The sequence below is a fragment of the Ctenopharyngodon idella genome, chromosome 13 (assembly GCF_019924925.1).
Source record: "Ctenopharyngodon idella isolate HZGC_01 chromosome 13, HZGC01, whole genome shotgun sequence".
Classification (NCBI taxonomy): Eukaryota; Metazoa; Chordata; class Actinopteri; order Cypriniformes; family Xenocyprididae; genus Ctenopharyngodon; species Ctenopharyngodon idella.
In genome coordinates this window covers 35,803,818-35,821,954 of record NC_067232.1, presented here as the reverse complement: position 1 = coordinate 35,821,954, position 18,137 = coordinate 35,803,818, and the positions used below count along the sequence as shown (strand labels likewise).

The 18,137-nt window shown below is 36.0% G+C and overlaps 1 protein-coding gene across 1 annotated transcript in view; it reads right to left on the bottom strand.

Annotated features, from left to right (window-relative positions):
- Positions 1-5,610: 5,610 nt before the first annotated feature.
- Positions 5,611-18,137, bottom strand: part of mcu (mitochondrial calcium uniporter) — a 96,334-nt gene continuing 83,807 nt past the window's right edge. The window contains exons 7-9 of the mRNA XM_051917703.1: positions 14,388-14,591; positions 14,136-14,252; positions 5,611-11,456 (exon numbers count right to left, since the gene is read on the bottom strand). Coding sequence (XP_051773663.1) covers positions 11,376-11,456; positions 14,136-14,252; positions 14,388-14,591 — 402 coding nt within the window. The 3' untranslated portion in view covers positions 5,611-11,375. The remainder of the gene's footprint in view (positions 11,457-14,135; positions 14,253-14,387; positions 14,592-18,137) is intronic.

Here is an 18,137-nt window from a genome sequence, read left to right as displayed (position 1 = left end):
ACTCCGGCTTCATTCTACTCATTGTGAAGCTCTCCCAAGTGTTTGAATCGGCTTTACTTGACAGTATTGTCAAGCTTGCGGTCATCCCTGTTGCTTGTGCACCTTTGCCTACCCAATTTCTTCCTTCCAGTCAACTTTGCATTTAATATGCTTTGATATTTCACTCTGTAAACAGCCACCCCATTCAGTAATGACCTTCTGTGACTTACTCTCTTTGTGGAGGGTGTCAATGATTGTCTCCTGGACCATTGCCAAGTCAGCAGTCTTCCCCATTAGTGTGGTTTCAAAAAACAAAAGATACCCGGATTTTATACTGTAGGGATGGTCATTTAATGAAACTCAAATGTAAATATTCTAATATTTTGAGATACTGGATTTTGGACTTTCATTAGCTGTACGCTCTAATCAACAAATTTACAAAAAAAAACTTTTGAAATGTTTTACTTTATATGTAGGGAATCTAGAATATATGAAAGTTTCATTTTTTAAAATAATTTACAATAAAAAAATGAACTTTTTCACGATATTCTAATTATATGACCAGCACCTGTATATATAAATGCATTATTTTACTGTTACATTTTTACTATATATTTTACTGTTTTTACTTTTACGTGTTTTTTAAATCACAAATTAAATAATCTGTTTTAAAGATTATCATACTTTTATACTTTTACATTGCTTTTCCTTTTCAATTTGGAGAACTACTCCAAGCCATTTATTAGTCAGTAATCAGTCAGACTTTGCTTTGTACTTTGTGCAGTTTGTCGTCTTTCCTTTGTCCTTCACAGCAGCCCAGGAAAGACAGGACAATGTGCTAATCATTGGTATCATTAGCACAGTAGAGGAAAGTGTCTGAAGGTTATCACAGAGACAGAAAAGTCTAGAGGAGATTGACAAATTGGACAGGTGCTGCTGGTCTTCAAGTCTTAGAGCTTAACAGGCATGGATGTGTCAATTTGGTCAGAGGGAGATTTTTTTTCTCTCTCCCATTTAAGTAAAGAAGGGAAATGGGCTGAAATGTGTCAAGTGTCTTTTAGAGTTACTGTGCTGTCCAGTAATCCTATTTCCTTGTTGCTTAAGATCAGTCACAGAATATTAGAGTAAATGCAGACTCTGCAAGAATTGATTAATGGGAGAAAAACTATCTGGTTTTCTTCACTAAGGTAGAAACATCTTTAAGTGTATTTGATTGGATACTAATGCAGTTTAGAGTATGCTGCTGGTGCACTGTGTACAAACAGAAGCCTCCTATCTGGTAGGAAGTCGAGCTAAATGTGGGAAGAACCAGATCTGAGGATGCAGAGTCAAGCAGGTCAAGGCAGTCATCGGTGTTGAGGTAAATGTGACTCTAAAACAAGCGCTGCAGCTCATTTAGAAACAGATCATTCACTGTTACAATGATATGTCCACATGGAAACTGTTAGTTCCAGTCATCAAATTTGATTGGCTGAGCATCATATTTTTTTTTTTTTTTGGCGTAGAATGTATGTTGCAACAGTTGATTATTTTGTCATTGTTTGGAACCATTTTCTTTGTTTAGCAAAAATACAAAACCGACTGCCACTGGAAAATATTTGATAGCTTCACTTAAAAGGTTAGTTCACCCAAAAATGAAATTTCTGTCATTAATTACTCACCATCTCTCCCTTACATGTTAAGTTGCCATTTTGCGCCGGCATGTTTCTACAGTAGCTCTAAAAAGACAAACTGCTCTACAGATCGCGTTTCCTCACTATGTTGTTGTTGTTCTTCTTCGTTGGTGTTTTTAGAGGCAGCTTTTTTTTTTACCCACCTGTTTATGTGCACTTAGGCCATAACATTTTGACAACTATATGTGCATTTGACCATTCAGGCGCGAGGAGAACTAATCGCGCGCTGTCTGAGAGAACTGGATCGCTCGCAAGGAAAGAGAGAGCGCGCGCGCGAGAGACAGTGCTTCTAGTTTGTGTCATTCAGCGCGATTCCGCCTATCCCGCCTTCTCTAATCGATAACGAATTGTGATTGGATGGTAATTTTGTTCTACGACGAATTGATTGGGCTGTTCTTGCGTGACAGAACACTACTACTACTCGTTCTATGATCACCCAGTTGTAACGAAATTTTAGGAAAGATTAAATACGGGACAAAAAATGTTTTTTTTTTTTTAATTAATAAGTAGAAACGCACAGTGTGAACGCACAGTAAGAAACGGAAGCAGCGACTGCGGCATATTAAAAGTTCCGCTGCTCTCGAGCCGTGTGTCGCACTTGTCTCTTATTAGCAATCGCTCCAGCGGCGTCGTTCAGCTCCCACAGCACTCGGCCCTGTTCTGCTTCATACTACAGTAACGTTAATAATCTCATCCATGAACATGATTTCTGCCTGAGTCCCGTCCCGATTCTTTTCCACAGGGTGACCAGACGTCCCGGTTTTTGATATTCTGTCCCCGACTGGAGCTCGTTCAAAACAACCCGCATATACAGGTGCTGGTCATATAATTAGAATATCATCAAAAAGTTGATTTATTTCACTAATTCCATTCAAAAAGTGAAACTTGTATATTATATTCATTCATTACACACAGACTGATATATTTCAAATGTTTTTTTTCTTTTAATTTTGATGATTATTACTGACAACTAAGGAAAATCCCAAATTCAGTATCTCAGAAAATTAGAATATTACTTAAGACCAATACAAAGAAAGGATTTTTAGAAATCTTGGCCAACTGAAAAGTATGAACATGAAAAGTATGAGCATGTACAGCACTCAATACTTAGTTGGGGCTCCTTTTGCCTGAATTACTGCAGCAATGTGGCGTGGCATGGAGTCGATCAGTCTGTGGCACTGCTCAGGTGTTATAAGAGCCCAGGTTGCTCTGATAGTGGCCTTCAGCTCTTCTGCATTTTTGGGTCTGGCATATCGCATCTTCCTCTTCACAATACCCCATAGATTTTCTATGGGGTTAAGGTCAGGTGAGTTTGCTGGCCAATTAAGAACAGGGATACCATGGTCCTTAAACCAGGTACTGGTAGCTTTGGCACTGTGTGCAGGTGCCAAGTCCTGTTGGAAAATGAAATCTGCATCTCCATAAAGTTGGTCAGCAGCAGGAAGCATGAAGTGCTCTAAAACTTCCTGGTATGCGGCTGCGTTGACCTTGGACCTCAGAAAACACAGTGGACCAACACCAGGAGATGACATGGCACCCCAAACCATCACTGACTGTGGAAACTTTACACTGGACCTCAAGCAACGTGGATTGTGTGCCTCTCCTCTCTTCCTCCAGACTCTGGGACCCTGATTTTCAAAGGAAATGCAAAATTTACTTTCATCAGAGAACATAATTTTGGACCACTCAGCAGCAGTCCAGTCCTTTTTGTCTTTAGCCCAGGCGAGACGCTTCTGACGCTGTCTGTTGTTCAAGAGTGGCTTGACACAAGGAATGCGACAGCTGAAACCTATGTCTTGCATACGTCTGTGCGTAGTGGTTCTTGAAGCACTGACTCCAGTTGCAGTCCACTCTTTGTGAATCTCCCCCACATTTTTGAATGGGTTTTGTTTCACAATCCTCTCCAGGGTGCGGTTATCCCTATTGTTTGTACACTTTTTTCTACCGCATCTTTTCCTTCCCTTCGCCTCTCTATTAATGTGCTTGGACACAGAGCTCTGTGAACAGCCAGCCTCTTTTGCAATGACCTTTTGTGTCTTGCCCTCCTTGTGCAAGGTGTCAATGGTCGTCTTTTGGACAACTGTCAAGTCAGCAGTCTTCCCCATGATTGTGTAGCCTACAGAACTAGACTGAGAGACCATTTAAAGGCCTTTGCAGGTGTTTTGAGTTAATTAGCTGATTAGAGTGTGGCACCAGGTGTCTTCAATATTGAACCTTTCCACAATATTCTAATTTTCTGAGATACTGAATTTGGGATTTTCCTTAGTTGTCAGTTATAATCATCAAAATTAAAAGAAATAAACATTTGAAATATATCAGTCTGTGTGTAATGAATGAATATAATATACAAGTTTCACTTTTTGAATGGAATTATTGAAATAAATCAACTTTTTGATGATATTCTAATTATATGACCAGCACCTGTACATTGCAAAAAGACCGACGAGCATGCAGTAGCCTGCTGGAGAAATTGTGTAGTGATCATGTTCTCCAACAGAGGGGGGTATGCAACTACACTTGGTCGCGCGCGCGCGCGCCGCTACTTCATGAAGAACGTAATCTGGATCTGGACCAGAGCAAAGCGCCATTATCGTCAAATATCAAACTAAACATCGTTATCGGTTTCAAGGTAGTAACATACTAACTATTCATGTTAAATTAAAGTAATTCTGTCTGTATGTTTTATAACAGGGCCAACAGGGTGCGAGATAGTTAAAAGTTAAAACAGTTGTAATTTCTGTATACAGTAGCTAAAAGCAGCTTGTGAAAATTAAAATATTCAGTAATGTTAAAAAATATTTGTTAAATGCCGTTTTATATTTATCTTCTTATATTTATGTTTTATTTTTGTAATGTAATGTGCTTTTGTAAAGTCATACTGATGTTATAATAGGCATATTGTTTTGAACTGCTTTTACAATGGTTACTATTAATCGTGTAAAAGTTTTTTTGGTGAATTGTATTAAAACCAGAGCAAAAATCCTAATAATAAAACTAAATCATAATTATTAATGTAATAATAGCCTATAAGGAACCCACAACAATTAAAAACAAAATAAAAAAATGTATTGTCCCTGTTTTTTTAATAAATAGATAATAACAAATTATATTTTGGTGATATTTTGACCACTCAAATAGGAAATGTTCCCAGTTTCCATTTCAGAAATCTGGTCAACTTACTGTAGACGTGAAGACAACACATCCCATGATTTTGCGAAATCAAGGCGTCATCAAGCGACGTCTTCGTTTTGAATAAGCGACCTCTAGCGGCGAGAATTTACATATTGTGGCTGTAATAGACTGTATAAAATTACAACATATAACATGTGACACTTCCCCTGACCTGACAAAATAAAATAATATAGGACACAGTTAAACCTTATAGCCTACCTTGGTTATATACTTCACTACATCCTAGTGTGGTAGATAAAACACATTTGTGTGTTTTTGGACATTTGATTCATTATATTTACAGAGAAATGTTTTTGCAGTACACTTGAATGGTCCTGCAGTGTCAAAAATGAGTTAAAAGTAAAAATAATACATGTAGCCTCTTAATGTATGTAGTTTTATAGCATGCAACACTGCAGACATGAATGAATAAGAGAAAATCCAGCATTTTGAATTATAAAATATAGGGGAAAATAGGGGAAGATGGCACCCTTAAGAACAATGTGCATTTATTTTTAACTTACAAAATGATTCAAAGAGGCCATCTTACCCCACTACTAAAGCAAGATGACCTCCTAACTGGGGTAAGAAGATGAATATTCAGCAGAGCGTAGCAATTCATCAAAAGTGTTGAGATGGTATTTTGTGCCGTCTATGGTTAAGGTTAAAAATGAAGGTTAAGGGCATCTATCTTACCCTACATGTACAGTATATAAAAATAACAGGCTTCATAATATATGTTGTCCTATAAATAGCTTCGTATTTAAATCAATCAAACAATACCGGATCCAAAACTGGATAAGTATTTATTGATAATTGAATTACATTTCTCTTTTATACACTTTTCATAAATGATACAGGATTTTACATTGTCATTTTTAAAGTCTTCTAACATTACAGCATCCGATGCCAATGACAAAACCAACAAAAAAAAGAATATGAAAAAATGTTTTTCATTCAACGTCACCCATTTCCTTTTTTCCCCGAAATATAATTTCCAATATAAGTGCACATGAAGAAAACTTTAAAATAATACACATATTTAAAACATAATCAGTGTGAGAGTATAATGAGGAGCTAAAGAAAGAGGGGCAAATGGGCGGAGCAAGGGGTGTTAGAGAAGGATACTATACAGTGCGCTCAGGTCTTCCATACTCTCTGTTCTCAGGTCAGTGTTTAGAATAAAGGCAGCACTGCAGCGATCGAGCAGCAGCATCGAGACTGAGACAGCAAAGACAGGCTAAAACAAGACAACGTAGGAGAGAACCTTGACCAGTCAGAGCCTGTGCAGCAGACGAGAGCGTCCTTGCTGCAGGGTCATGGAGGGCGAGGGACTAGGTGGAAAAATTAAAGTCTTGATGAACCAGGAGTCTGTTAATCGGCAATCAGCATTCATAATAATCTTTGCTTTTTTGATTCATTTATATATAATTTCCCCATGTAAACATACATTCATGCAACACCCGCTTTAGAGTAGATTTCATATATTTGATATATTTTTTAAAAAACCCTGAAACAAACAGAAACCCTACAAATAAAATAAAATAACAAAAACTTATCAGATAATGACCAGGTCCAAGACCTCTTAGATGGAGGTCAAGGGATGTCAGTGTACTGGGCATCTTTGAGTAACTTTTTGGAGTGTGTATTGGGTTGAATTTATGACTGTTGATCACATAAGTGAGGCAGAATGGATGTATTTTTGCTTATGATGGATTCAATGATTTGGACTGCTATGGATGAAGATTCATGAACATCATCATGAGACAAGATGCTCGCACTAAATGCACAACTCTCATTCTTTTAACATCATATTATCAGAAATGTCCACAGTGACCTTGATTCTGACTTCAACATCCTCATTGTTCCTGGAAGGACATCCCATTCAACCAGTCAGATTTTAATGTTTAGGATTTATATTTATAATCAGTTCCTTTAGGGCGATTAATGCTTAGGGTCAGCCCTGTCACAATGTTGTTCCAGGACCAATGGTATCCTGTACCCATTAGCTACAACTAGAATGACGGAAACGGAGTTTAAACTTCATTTTATTATAGGATGTGCGTTCTGATAAACCCTGTTCAAACACAAACTCAGTTAAAAGAGAGAAGCAGCTCCATTAAAACCAGCTGGGTTGCATATAATGCAGTTATAAGGCTGTGTCGTCCTTAAAATATTCACCGACAGTTCAGGTCATGCTGTGTTAAATTACAGTGTAATTCAGTCAAGCATGATGGGTAATTCCTATTGACCTGAACTCCTCACCAACAACAAACAATCTCTGTCCATCACAACACTTGCAATTTTAGGCAGACGTGCAGAATCCACAAACCACAGTTTGGTTTATCATAACTAGATTGTGCTTTCCCTTCCAAAAAGGTCTGTTTAAACAGTAAAATGCAAGTCTGTCATTATTTGACAATGTCACTCTAAAGCCATAGGCTGTTTTTTTTATTTTTTTTTTTATACAAAATAGAGAAATTCTGAAGAATTGTCATAGTTCATGTAGCTCTTTTCCATTAAACCACAGTTCATAGTGACCATGTCTGTTAAGCTCCAAAAAGAACATTAAGAAAGTAGTTCATATGACTCTAACGCTTTTCCAGATCTCCTGAAGTCATACAATAGCTTTGTGTGAGGAACAGACTTAAATTGAAAAAGTTAGTTCACCCAAAACTGAAAATTCTGTCATCATTTACTCACAATCATGTCGTTCCGAACCCTTTCGTTCATCTTTGAAACATTATTTTTAACATTCTCTCATTATTTTTGTCCATCCATTAAAAATCCACACAACAAAAACTTTGCTGCATCAAAAAGTACAAAAAAGATGGTAATCAATATGAATCAAGTGGTTTAATCCAAGTCCCATGTATGTGCGCTGAACAATGTTTATATATTAATAAAAGCCAAAATCAAATCGGTTCTTCAGAGGGATTAAACCACTCAATTTATATGGATTTACAATGTATTTTTGTACTATTTGATCCATCAAAGTTGTGGTTGCATGAACTATCAATGGATGGACAAAGAGAATTCAACAATCATGTTTTGAAGATTAATGGGTTTGCAATGACATGAGAGTGAGTAAATGAGTAATAATTTTCATAACATAACATCAGTGTTTGAATCAGAACATGACTGACATTTCAGCTTTGGGGGAAGGGAAAAGATTTCATTCTGCTCTTCAAAATTGTGTGTACTGTATGGCTTCAGACGACTTGGAATAGAGTGCTGCAGGGATTACGTATTTTTGTGGGCCAAAACCCAGAAACGAGTTAACATTTTAGCACTTCCAGTTCCACTGTCCTGAAGTCAGTGTGTTTTTTGAACGGGGTTTTGGTTAAATGCCTAAAAAATAAAGTCTGTGTTGAACAAGCTCAAGATATTTTTCATTTTATGACTTTATTATTATTACTGATAGTATTACTGATATATTTTAAAGGTTTAGTTCACCCAGAAATGAAAATTCTGTCGTTCCAAACCCACAAGACTTTAGTTCTTCTTCGAAAACTAATCCATATGAATCGGGAGGTTTAGTCCAAATTTTCTGAAGAGACACGAACAGTTTATATGATGGACAGATTTAATTTAGGCCTTTATTCACATATAAACATTGATCAACTCACACATCAGTGTGGTAAACAGAAGCTCAAACATGTTTGCTTGACGTGCGAGAACCAATGAGGTTCATTCTTGTGCATAGCACGTTTGAGCTTATGGAAGAGGTTTGTTCTCGCACCTCAAGCAGGTTCACTTGAGCTTTTGTTTATGTTTGCTGATCAATGTTTATATGTGAATAAAAGCATAAATTAAATCTGTTCATCATAAAAATTACATTACACAAAATTTGGACTAAACCGCTTAGTTCATATGGATTCGTTTTATGATCTCTTTATGAACTTTTTGAAGCGTCAAAGTGTCAGTTGCATAGCTGTCAACAGAGGGACAAAAAGCTCTCAGATTTCATTAAAAAAAATCTTAATTTATGTTCCTAAGATGAATGAAAGTCTTACGGGTTTGGAACAACATGAGGGTAAGTAAATGAGGAGAGTTTTGAGTGAACTAATCTGTTAAGCTTTTACTTAAGTTGCAGTTGCTAACAATGTTGAGGCTGTCAGGGACATTACACGTCATCATGTTGAAAAGAAATACTCATCTACTCACTAGTCCGCTTTTACAGCTTTGTTGTTTATAATCACGCTCTTGCTAACTATTCTAACTCAAATTAGAAGGAGAATGGGGAAAATGACTAAAACTAACTGAAGTCATTCGTTTATAGCCTATGTTTAGCTTTTTTACTTCTACTAATTGTATTTAAACTTCAAAATTCATGAAAGTTGTGTTCATTTGTGAAGATTATGATGATGAACAAAACGTGAAAGAATAAACTTTTGTTGGTCTTTTCTGCAATAATCCAAAAGCCAATGGAAAAATCCTATTGGGTTTTTGTTGAGACAACGGAGGTGATGCCAACTTCCGGGTTATCCTACACAAATACGTCATCACTGCAGCGCTGTATATAGTGCTTGATATAGTATTTCAGAGTTTCACAGAAATTTTTTGGATGAACTATCTCTTTAATGTTCTTTCTTTCAGAGCTGTAGGCTGGAGTTTCACCTAGTAAGAATGGACACATGCTGCTGCTAAGGGGATTTGAAACTATTTTGCACATTACCCGCCTCTAGAGATACGAACACAACACAAATATGGCTTTAAAAAATGCTTAATGACGACCATAGGCACAAATATGGATAGTGTGACATAATGGACAGACTTCTGCTATAGAATCACAGAGCTATTGAGTGTGTAGGGAATACCTATACGAGACAACAAGATTGTGAAAAAACAAAACAAAAAAACAAAACAAAAAAAAAATTTTGTTTGAGAACAACAAGGGTCAAGTTGATTTCACATCCCTCAGATTCAAACAGTCTGGGTGACAATCTCTGTCGAAACAAAGGGAAATGATTATGAGAATTTCGTTTTCATATTTGTATTAATATATAATCTCATGTAAAAAAAAAAAAATCAAACTAACTAGACTGAAGATGCATGGCAAAACCAATGAAAATGTCGTCGATGATCAGCTCAAACCAGCCAGAATCATTGCTAAGGCCTGTCGGCTAAAGATAGGACATATAGACAAAGGATGCGACGATCTCTCTCTATAGCATGCCACGAAGTGTGCAAAACACACGCTAATTCTAGATCTAAAATATTACACATTCTCTGCAGGTTCGAGAAGACTTGGCATATCGAGGCAGATTTATGCAGCTAAAAACGCCACATGACTGATGGGAAATTGATAGCGTCCAGAACCTTTTTTCAAGAAAAAGAAATCACATTTTACACAGTGACCTGCCTTAAGACCGTTCGATGGGTCATTTTCTTGGATTGCGTCTGATAAACAGGTGTTTATTAACAAGCACGCTGCAGCAGATGCTGTGAGGCACTGTGGGAAAATGCCATTTGATGATGTTCGAAAGATTTATGAGAAAAGAGGCGACCTTTGAAGAGAATCCATCTGCCAAGCGAGCATGTGTATGTGCGTTTCCCATCACAATGTAAACCGATGGAGTGGGTACATCATATTTCTAAAGAAAGAAACTCGGTATCAGAGGCTCAGAGCGTTAGGGATGGACTATTTGAGCGTTGTTTGGTGATGGGAATCTGGGAAAATAAAATATCAGAGCATCTGCAGATGTGTACTGTCTGGTGGCATGGTTAAAATAAAAAATCATCTAATATTGAGTAAAAAAAAAAGTTTCTACTCATTTCTTTTTTTTATCATTATAATAAACATAATATGGCTTTTAAAAAAAAAAAGTGCCAACATTTCTTTGATTCTTTTTCTTTTTGGAATAATAGAACACACAGTGATATTTTAGCTGTTAGATCTGTCTCCAGCTCTTAACAGGTCCGTACAGGAAGCGGGAAAGGAATCAAGAAGGTTTAGCTTAGGCTGTTGGGTACAGGTGTCAGTGCAGCGTTTCATCCACAACAGGACTGGTTCGATGGTAAACAGACCTTTTCCGAGATGGAAAAGAGCACCACATCCCAAAATCTCTTCTGCAAAGTGTCAGAGTTAGGTATATCAGCAGTACTCCAATGTGGAAAAACACGGTTCAACCCAAGGGCAGATGGTTTTAGACCTCAGTGTCTGTGTCCCATGCAAGACCTGGGGTCATTGTCTCATAGTGATGTACTGTTTGAATCCCAATGTCCCAACTTCCTGTATGAAGTAGCTGCATTTCTCTGTGTACTCCTGTAGCGTAATGAGAGCGCTTGATCCGCAAGCATCTGTCATCCGTTCAGGGATGTAGTTTGTCGTTTCATTTAATTGTATCTCTTCTCCTCTGCATAGACTTGCCAAATTAAAGAAAACAATATAAAGGATAATAATAAAACTCTGAAGCTTGCTGTGGATATGGTTTTTCATTGAGGTTGTAGAGATAAAACAAAACACAAAGAGACAGACAGAAAACTAAACGCAAAGAGGCAGAAGAGAATGAAATAAGAGAGAGAGGCAGAAAGGGCTTCACGTTCTCATCAGTCCTTGCTGGCATTGATTTGCTGGACAGGGAGGTGCAACTGCAGCGGGTCTCGTAGACGCTTTAGATCCAACTCCGCCTGAGGAAGAGAAGGAAAATTAGGATGAACGAATTTAGTTAAAGGAGCAGATCACCCCAAAAATGGAGATGTTGGAGAAAATGTTCACACTGCTCTTTTCCATACAACAAAAACGGACAGTAGTCAGGGGCTACTTTGTCACAAAAATGACAAAAAAGTACCATAACAATCAAGTAATTAAGTTTTTTCATGACACATGGCTATATATATATATCAGTGTTTCCCACAGGTTTGAAATATACTTGTGGTGGTAGCCAGGTGAAAAATCCTCCTATTACCCATGGCACAAAGATGGTCTACTACATGTGACAACAAATAATGTGTTATTTTCAATAATATTTTTATTTATTGAAATTCATTTTAATATTACATACTAATATTATGCATTATTATGCATTGTGAATTATGCAAAATTACAGCATTTAAATGGTAGAGTTCTCCTTGCTTTGTCATATCGTGTCTCTCTCAGTGAATGGGACACATATTTTAATCATACTAGTAAAATCTATATTGAATAATATGTGTCAAATGTTCTTAGTCTTTTCTTCCTGTGAGGCAGCATCCCAGCCAGAGACTACAATAGTTTACTATGAATTAAATGGAAATCAAATTAAATTCAATTTATTGTGTAACCAAAATACCACTTTTAATTATAAACAAGCCCAAAATACACAGGGACTCTTATTTTGAAATGTCCATACTATTGCGGGCTGATCCTTCAGATGAGAGGGATAAAATATGCATTCTTACAACTGTCTCTAAAACATAAAGGCCATACATTGTCATAATTCATCAATTCGAGTTCATTAGCAATCGCTTGGCATAAATGTGCGCTATTCATTGACTGGGAATAACTTTGAAGCAGTCTGAAACTCTGTTGCGCGAGCCTGTAGAACGTCAGCGAGAGTAAACAGTTCTCGCACACAGAACGAGCAGGTACGAAACACATAGGGCGAGGGGAGATTTTCCACTAGTTATTCGATCGCGGATGGTTTCATTATCTCAGGCAGATAAAAAAAGTTTAAGACGATAAAATAATAAAAGCAAAAATGTCTCCAAATATACGTGGGCGGCCGTTAATATACCTGTGCGGCCCACCCAAGTAAAGTCTATGTGTGGGAACTGAAGCACTGGTTCACCTCTTGGTCCACTTAGGGTGCTTTCACTCTTGAGTCCTCTTTAAATGAACCAAACTCAGACCCCTTTAAGTGGACCAAGAGGTGAACCAAGTGAAAAAGGGCCCAGTTCTCTTTACGTTCATGCTGTCCTTGTCCCTGAAAGAGGACTCAGATCCTTTTTTTTGGTCCACTTAAATAGAAATGTGGTCTCAAACCTCATCATACTGTTGATTTTTTGGATCTAGTCCAGTTCAGTGTTTGATGTCTGACCTTATGGCCTTCAAAATTTGATCCCATTCACTTACATTGTATGTGCCTCAATAACCAAGAAATTAGTTTGTAAAGATTATTATTATTATTAATTATTATTTTGTAAAACGACATTGCTACAAATGCTCTTGAATGAGCTTAAGTTGTTTATCTTTTGCACAAAAAATATAAATTGTTGCAATATTACATTTATATTCTTGCACTATATCACACATCCATCTTTGTAAATAACATTTATTTTGAATTGTGTTTTTTTATTGCAGAAGACAATGATAACATCAGCATAGAAAAACCAAGGACAAATACAATAAAAGAAAGATGCAAATGAAATAAACTTCTTTCAATTTTCCATGTACAGTAGGTATACCTAAAAACAGCATTTAAGTAAGAAATTGAATAATCAAGTGAAAAAATAAAACTGCATATTCTTCACTGTATAAATAAAACGTATACTGATTCTACTGATTGTTTTATTAGGGTGTCACTTCAAGAACTACAGTAATGTATGGATCCAATATACTGATAAACACGCATGATTTCTTTCCCAGATACATTCACTTAAAATAAAGCTGGTTTATGTCAAACTAGAGTGTTTTGACACTTTAAACGCAATAAGACTCTACAGATAATTCAGTTTAGTACATGTGCTGTGACAGCTGGTTTTCTGTGCATGCGCTAGGTGTGTGTGCACGTAAAACCATATATAAAAAAAATTAAACTGGCAAGGCATGCAGGCGTCTCTCTTACACAGTTTGGAAGCAGTTAAAATCATAATAAACAAGTGTATGATGTGACCAAATAATTTGTAGAGATCTGAAAGCAGCAGCCATGATGAACAGCTGATTTGTACGGAGACATCTGATAACCAAACTCAGACCACCTCCCGAGATGGTCTCGATCTCGATGGTGAGATTGTTTGGAGTGTTCACATATGGGCCAAAAATCACAAACATTCAGACCCCTGAAAGGATCAAGTGTGAAAACACCCTTAAAGGGGTCTGAGTTTGGTTCTTTTAAAGAGGACTCAAGTGTGAAAACACCCTAAGCTACTATGAGTTCACAGAAGTGTAAAAAAAAAAAGAAAAAAGAAAAAATTATATTTTATCTAGATTTGTTTACAGTATTTTTAATTGTCCACGGTACCAAATTGTACATATTAATTACAGTGATAAATCATATTACCAAAATTACCATGTCTAGTGAGTACATAATGACAGTTTTCATTTCTGGGTGAACTGTTCCTTTAAGAGAATGAAAGTTTGTGATGACGTTTGTTTGTTTGCTAGCTTACCTCAGCAATCGCATCCTTCAGTTTGTTGTACTTCTCAATGTCAAAGCGTGTTCTCTTCGCTCCCTTATGAAAGAACAGCAGGTACTGTCTGTCCCTGGCGTCTGGGTAAATATATTCCTGTGTGAGAGAACAATGGCAGAGAGGTCAGGCGGATCTCCTCCTGCTGCGGCAACTATGTATTCACAGGGACCTTATGAAATCCCACTGATCTTCTAAGGCAAGTTCTACAGAGAAAGAGCTCAAGCTGCTCACCTGACGTGTCAGCACGAAGTAAGCATACATAGCCATGGCTGTGCCGTAGGTGATAAAATACGTGACGGGCTCCATGATATCCCATGAGTACTCCCACCAGGTCAGCCGTGCCAGGATGCCAAATTGTGTGGCCATGTAAGCCATCCCACCCCACAGCACCCAAGTAGTCCTGCGCTCTGCTTTCCTACTCAGTTCTTCTTTAACCTGAGAAAAGGAGATTTTGACATTACAGTACAGTGGTTCTCAGCACAGATTTTTGCTATGTTTTGTTGAAAAGTAAAATGACAAATCATTAACCAAAATTTCTTATGGCTGCATTTTCAAAATAATGTAATGTTTAATTCTTTCTTTAACATGTTTAAAACTGTTTACACATTAATTCAAGTGCTTTTTTGTGCCTTATTAACAACATAGGATTATGTATATATATATATATATATATATATATATATAAAATAGATTATATATATTAATATATAAAATATATTTCCGTAATGGCAAGGCTGAATTTTCAGCATCATTACTCCAGTCTTCAGCATCACATGATCTTTCAGAAATAATTCTAATATGCTGATTTAGTGTTTAATTATTATTAATTATAATTAGTGCTCGTTTAATAATAATGTTTCTTATTATTATTCATTTTAAAGTTTTTGCTGCATAGTTTTTGCTGCATGCTTAATGTTTTTTTGGAGACTGATGCATTTTTTTCAGGATTCTTTGATAAATAGAATGTTCAAAAGAACAGCGTTTATTTGAAATAGAAATATTTTGTTACATTATACATTTCTTTACTGTCACTTGAAACATTTTAATGCATCCTTGTTTAATAAAAGTATTAATTTTTATGTTTTTTTATTTATTTATTTTTTTTAATCTTACTTACCCCAAGCTTTTAAATAATAGTGTATAATTGTTTTCACTCTATGAAGCAGCACAACAGTTTGTTGCATTGATAATAATAAGAAATGTTTCTTGAGCAGCAAATCAGCATATTAGAATGATTTCTGAAGGATCATGTGACACTGAAGACTGGAGTAATGATGCTGTAAATTCAGCTTTGTCATCACAGGAATAAATTACATTTTTACATATATTAACATAGAAAACACTTTTAAATTGCAATAATATTTCACAATATTACTGCTTTTACTGCATTTTTGATCAAGTAAATGCAGCCTTTGTGAGCAGAAGAGACTTCTTTCAAAAATATATATAAAAAAAATCTTCCTAACTTTTGACCACCAGTATACATAATATATTAGGCAAGCTTCATTAAAATACAGGTAAATGTATATCCAAAGTATGTCACAATAAAACCAGAAACAAACATATTGTCATGTTAATACCAAAAACACTTACTTTCCTCATACTGGAAGCATGTTTATTTTTTAATTTATTTTTTATTTATTTATTCATTATTATAATTATTTTGTTATTTTAGTCTATTTTGCACCCTCCATTTTAAGGCTAAATAAGTATTTTTAATTTGCTATCCTTGCAGAACAAACATACAATGCAAAAGAAACTGTAGGCCAGTCCGTTGAAGAGTCAGTGAAGCTGTCAATGCTTTCAATGAAATTGTTTGCTTTATTAGGTTAGTTTTGCACACTTCTGCTGGAAGCACACACACACACACACACACACACACACACACACACTCAGTTGGCTTTAACAAAACTTTGCAATTACAAAATTAGCAGTATTCATGTAGCTCTCAGTGTGTAAAAACCCTCTATTCCACACTTAATCTACTGTGCAATTAGACTCGCAGCTTAATTATCAGCTGTCATTATGATCAGATAATGTGTGTTAGTATCACTTTAGATGTTTGCTGCCTGTGATATCCCACAATCCTGTGTGTGTGTGGTTCAGCGGTTGGTGGAACTAATAAGAAACGGAATACATAAATTCATAAATGTCACATTTGTTCCAGTTTTTGGATTCAATTTACTGAAAAGTCTAAAAGGTACATTTTACATTTTTACACACATTTTTAGACAATTCAGTAACCAAAAAATTGATTAGAAGTTATTCAGTCCTTCAAAAAGTTGCATTCATATAAAAGACACAATCATAGAACCAGTGTTCCATCCACTGAAACAAACAGCAATGCATGTACACTGGTTCTGTGGGTGCCTCTCAGATGAATGCAACCGTGTTGTAGATCATACTGGATGTTACTACAGCTAGATGCTAGTATGAATGTAAATTGCCATAGCTTTTGAAAATCTGACCATAATTAAAGATGTTGGTTGATCTTGCTAACATACTGAAAATGTACATAATGCAGGCCAAAGACTACGTACACAAACTCCAGCAGTTCATAATGCACTATTATCTTGAACAAGATGAATGATTATCAATGCTTGAATCAAACTCACTTAAAATGCAGAAAATTTCTTTTTTTCCATGCATCACTTTTTATTATAGCTCTGCATGTGGGCTGAGACGAATCATTTAGAACAGGGAAACTGCTTACAGTAACATTAACTTCTCCATTTTCTTTGACAGAAGATGAATCATGAGAGCTCCACTGTCTTCACTTCAGCTGTCGCATCACATTTTTGCTCATTTGCATGAAAGTTAAACTTTTATTAACTTTTTAGCATTTTTGGACACAAATGGAAGCCTGTTGCTGTCACAGAGTACAAAAAAATAAAACTGTAATTGACTACATCTCCCATCTGTGACTTCATATCACACATTGCTATTAACAACCATTACCGTGACGCATATATCTTGCAGCTGTGATTGTTTCTTGTAATAGTGACTATTTTTACAATGACTTTTCTCATTATTGCGACTTTCTATCTCCCTGTGACTTCATATCACAAAATGTGACTTTTGACATTGTGACTGTAGCCCTGTTTGGATGGTAATTGTCACGTGGACATCTGTAAAAATCTGCATGGCACCTCAGTGATAAAACTCATGCATTCAGATGGCAGTGGAGGAGCAATTTCTGTGATCCTACGAATCCCCAAATAGTTGTCAGCTGTAAATAAAATGTCATATGCTTGGAATAATAAGGATAAATTTATATTTAATTTAATAATAGGAAAATAATATCCCATTTCTTACTTGATTATTTAAATCGCCAGTTTAAAAATAGAAAAATAGTCATGCTATAGTTGAAATGGTTTTCTGTCTTGCATTTTTTCTCTCATTTTAAAAATGTTGAAATTAGCAGAAATAAGTTAATGCAACCTCTTATTTAAACAAGGTAAACATAAAGCTGCTTGGTTTAAATTTTTAATGTATTTAATTGTGCATAATACATATTTTAAAATTGTATTGCATACCTGTTGCTGCCAAAATAATGACCCATTTCAAATGTTTACATGCTTTTCTTCTCTTTCTTCTTTTTGTTTTTAATAGCTCCCTTTTGCTGAGGTGGAGCAGTGATGAAATATTGTTCTTGTAAATACTTTCCAGCATTTCCGTAGCCTAATAAAAGTATACATCTTTAAAATGCAAACTACCATGAAGCGCAACAGTTACCGTACAGTGCTCAGCAGTGGTCAAAAAGGATTTAAACAGTGATTTTTGAATTGATCCTTTCTTGTAAACTCAGAGATGTGCAATTAAATGACCACACGACCTTGGTGTGTGTCAAAAAACAATACATAATTCGGCCAGGGATTTTTTTGTGGGTGGTGGGAGAAAACACCGACATTTTTTTTAATCGGACGGCAATAAAATCACAGACTAACCCCTGTAAATGTTGCAAATACCTAATGTCCCAAT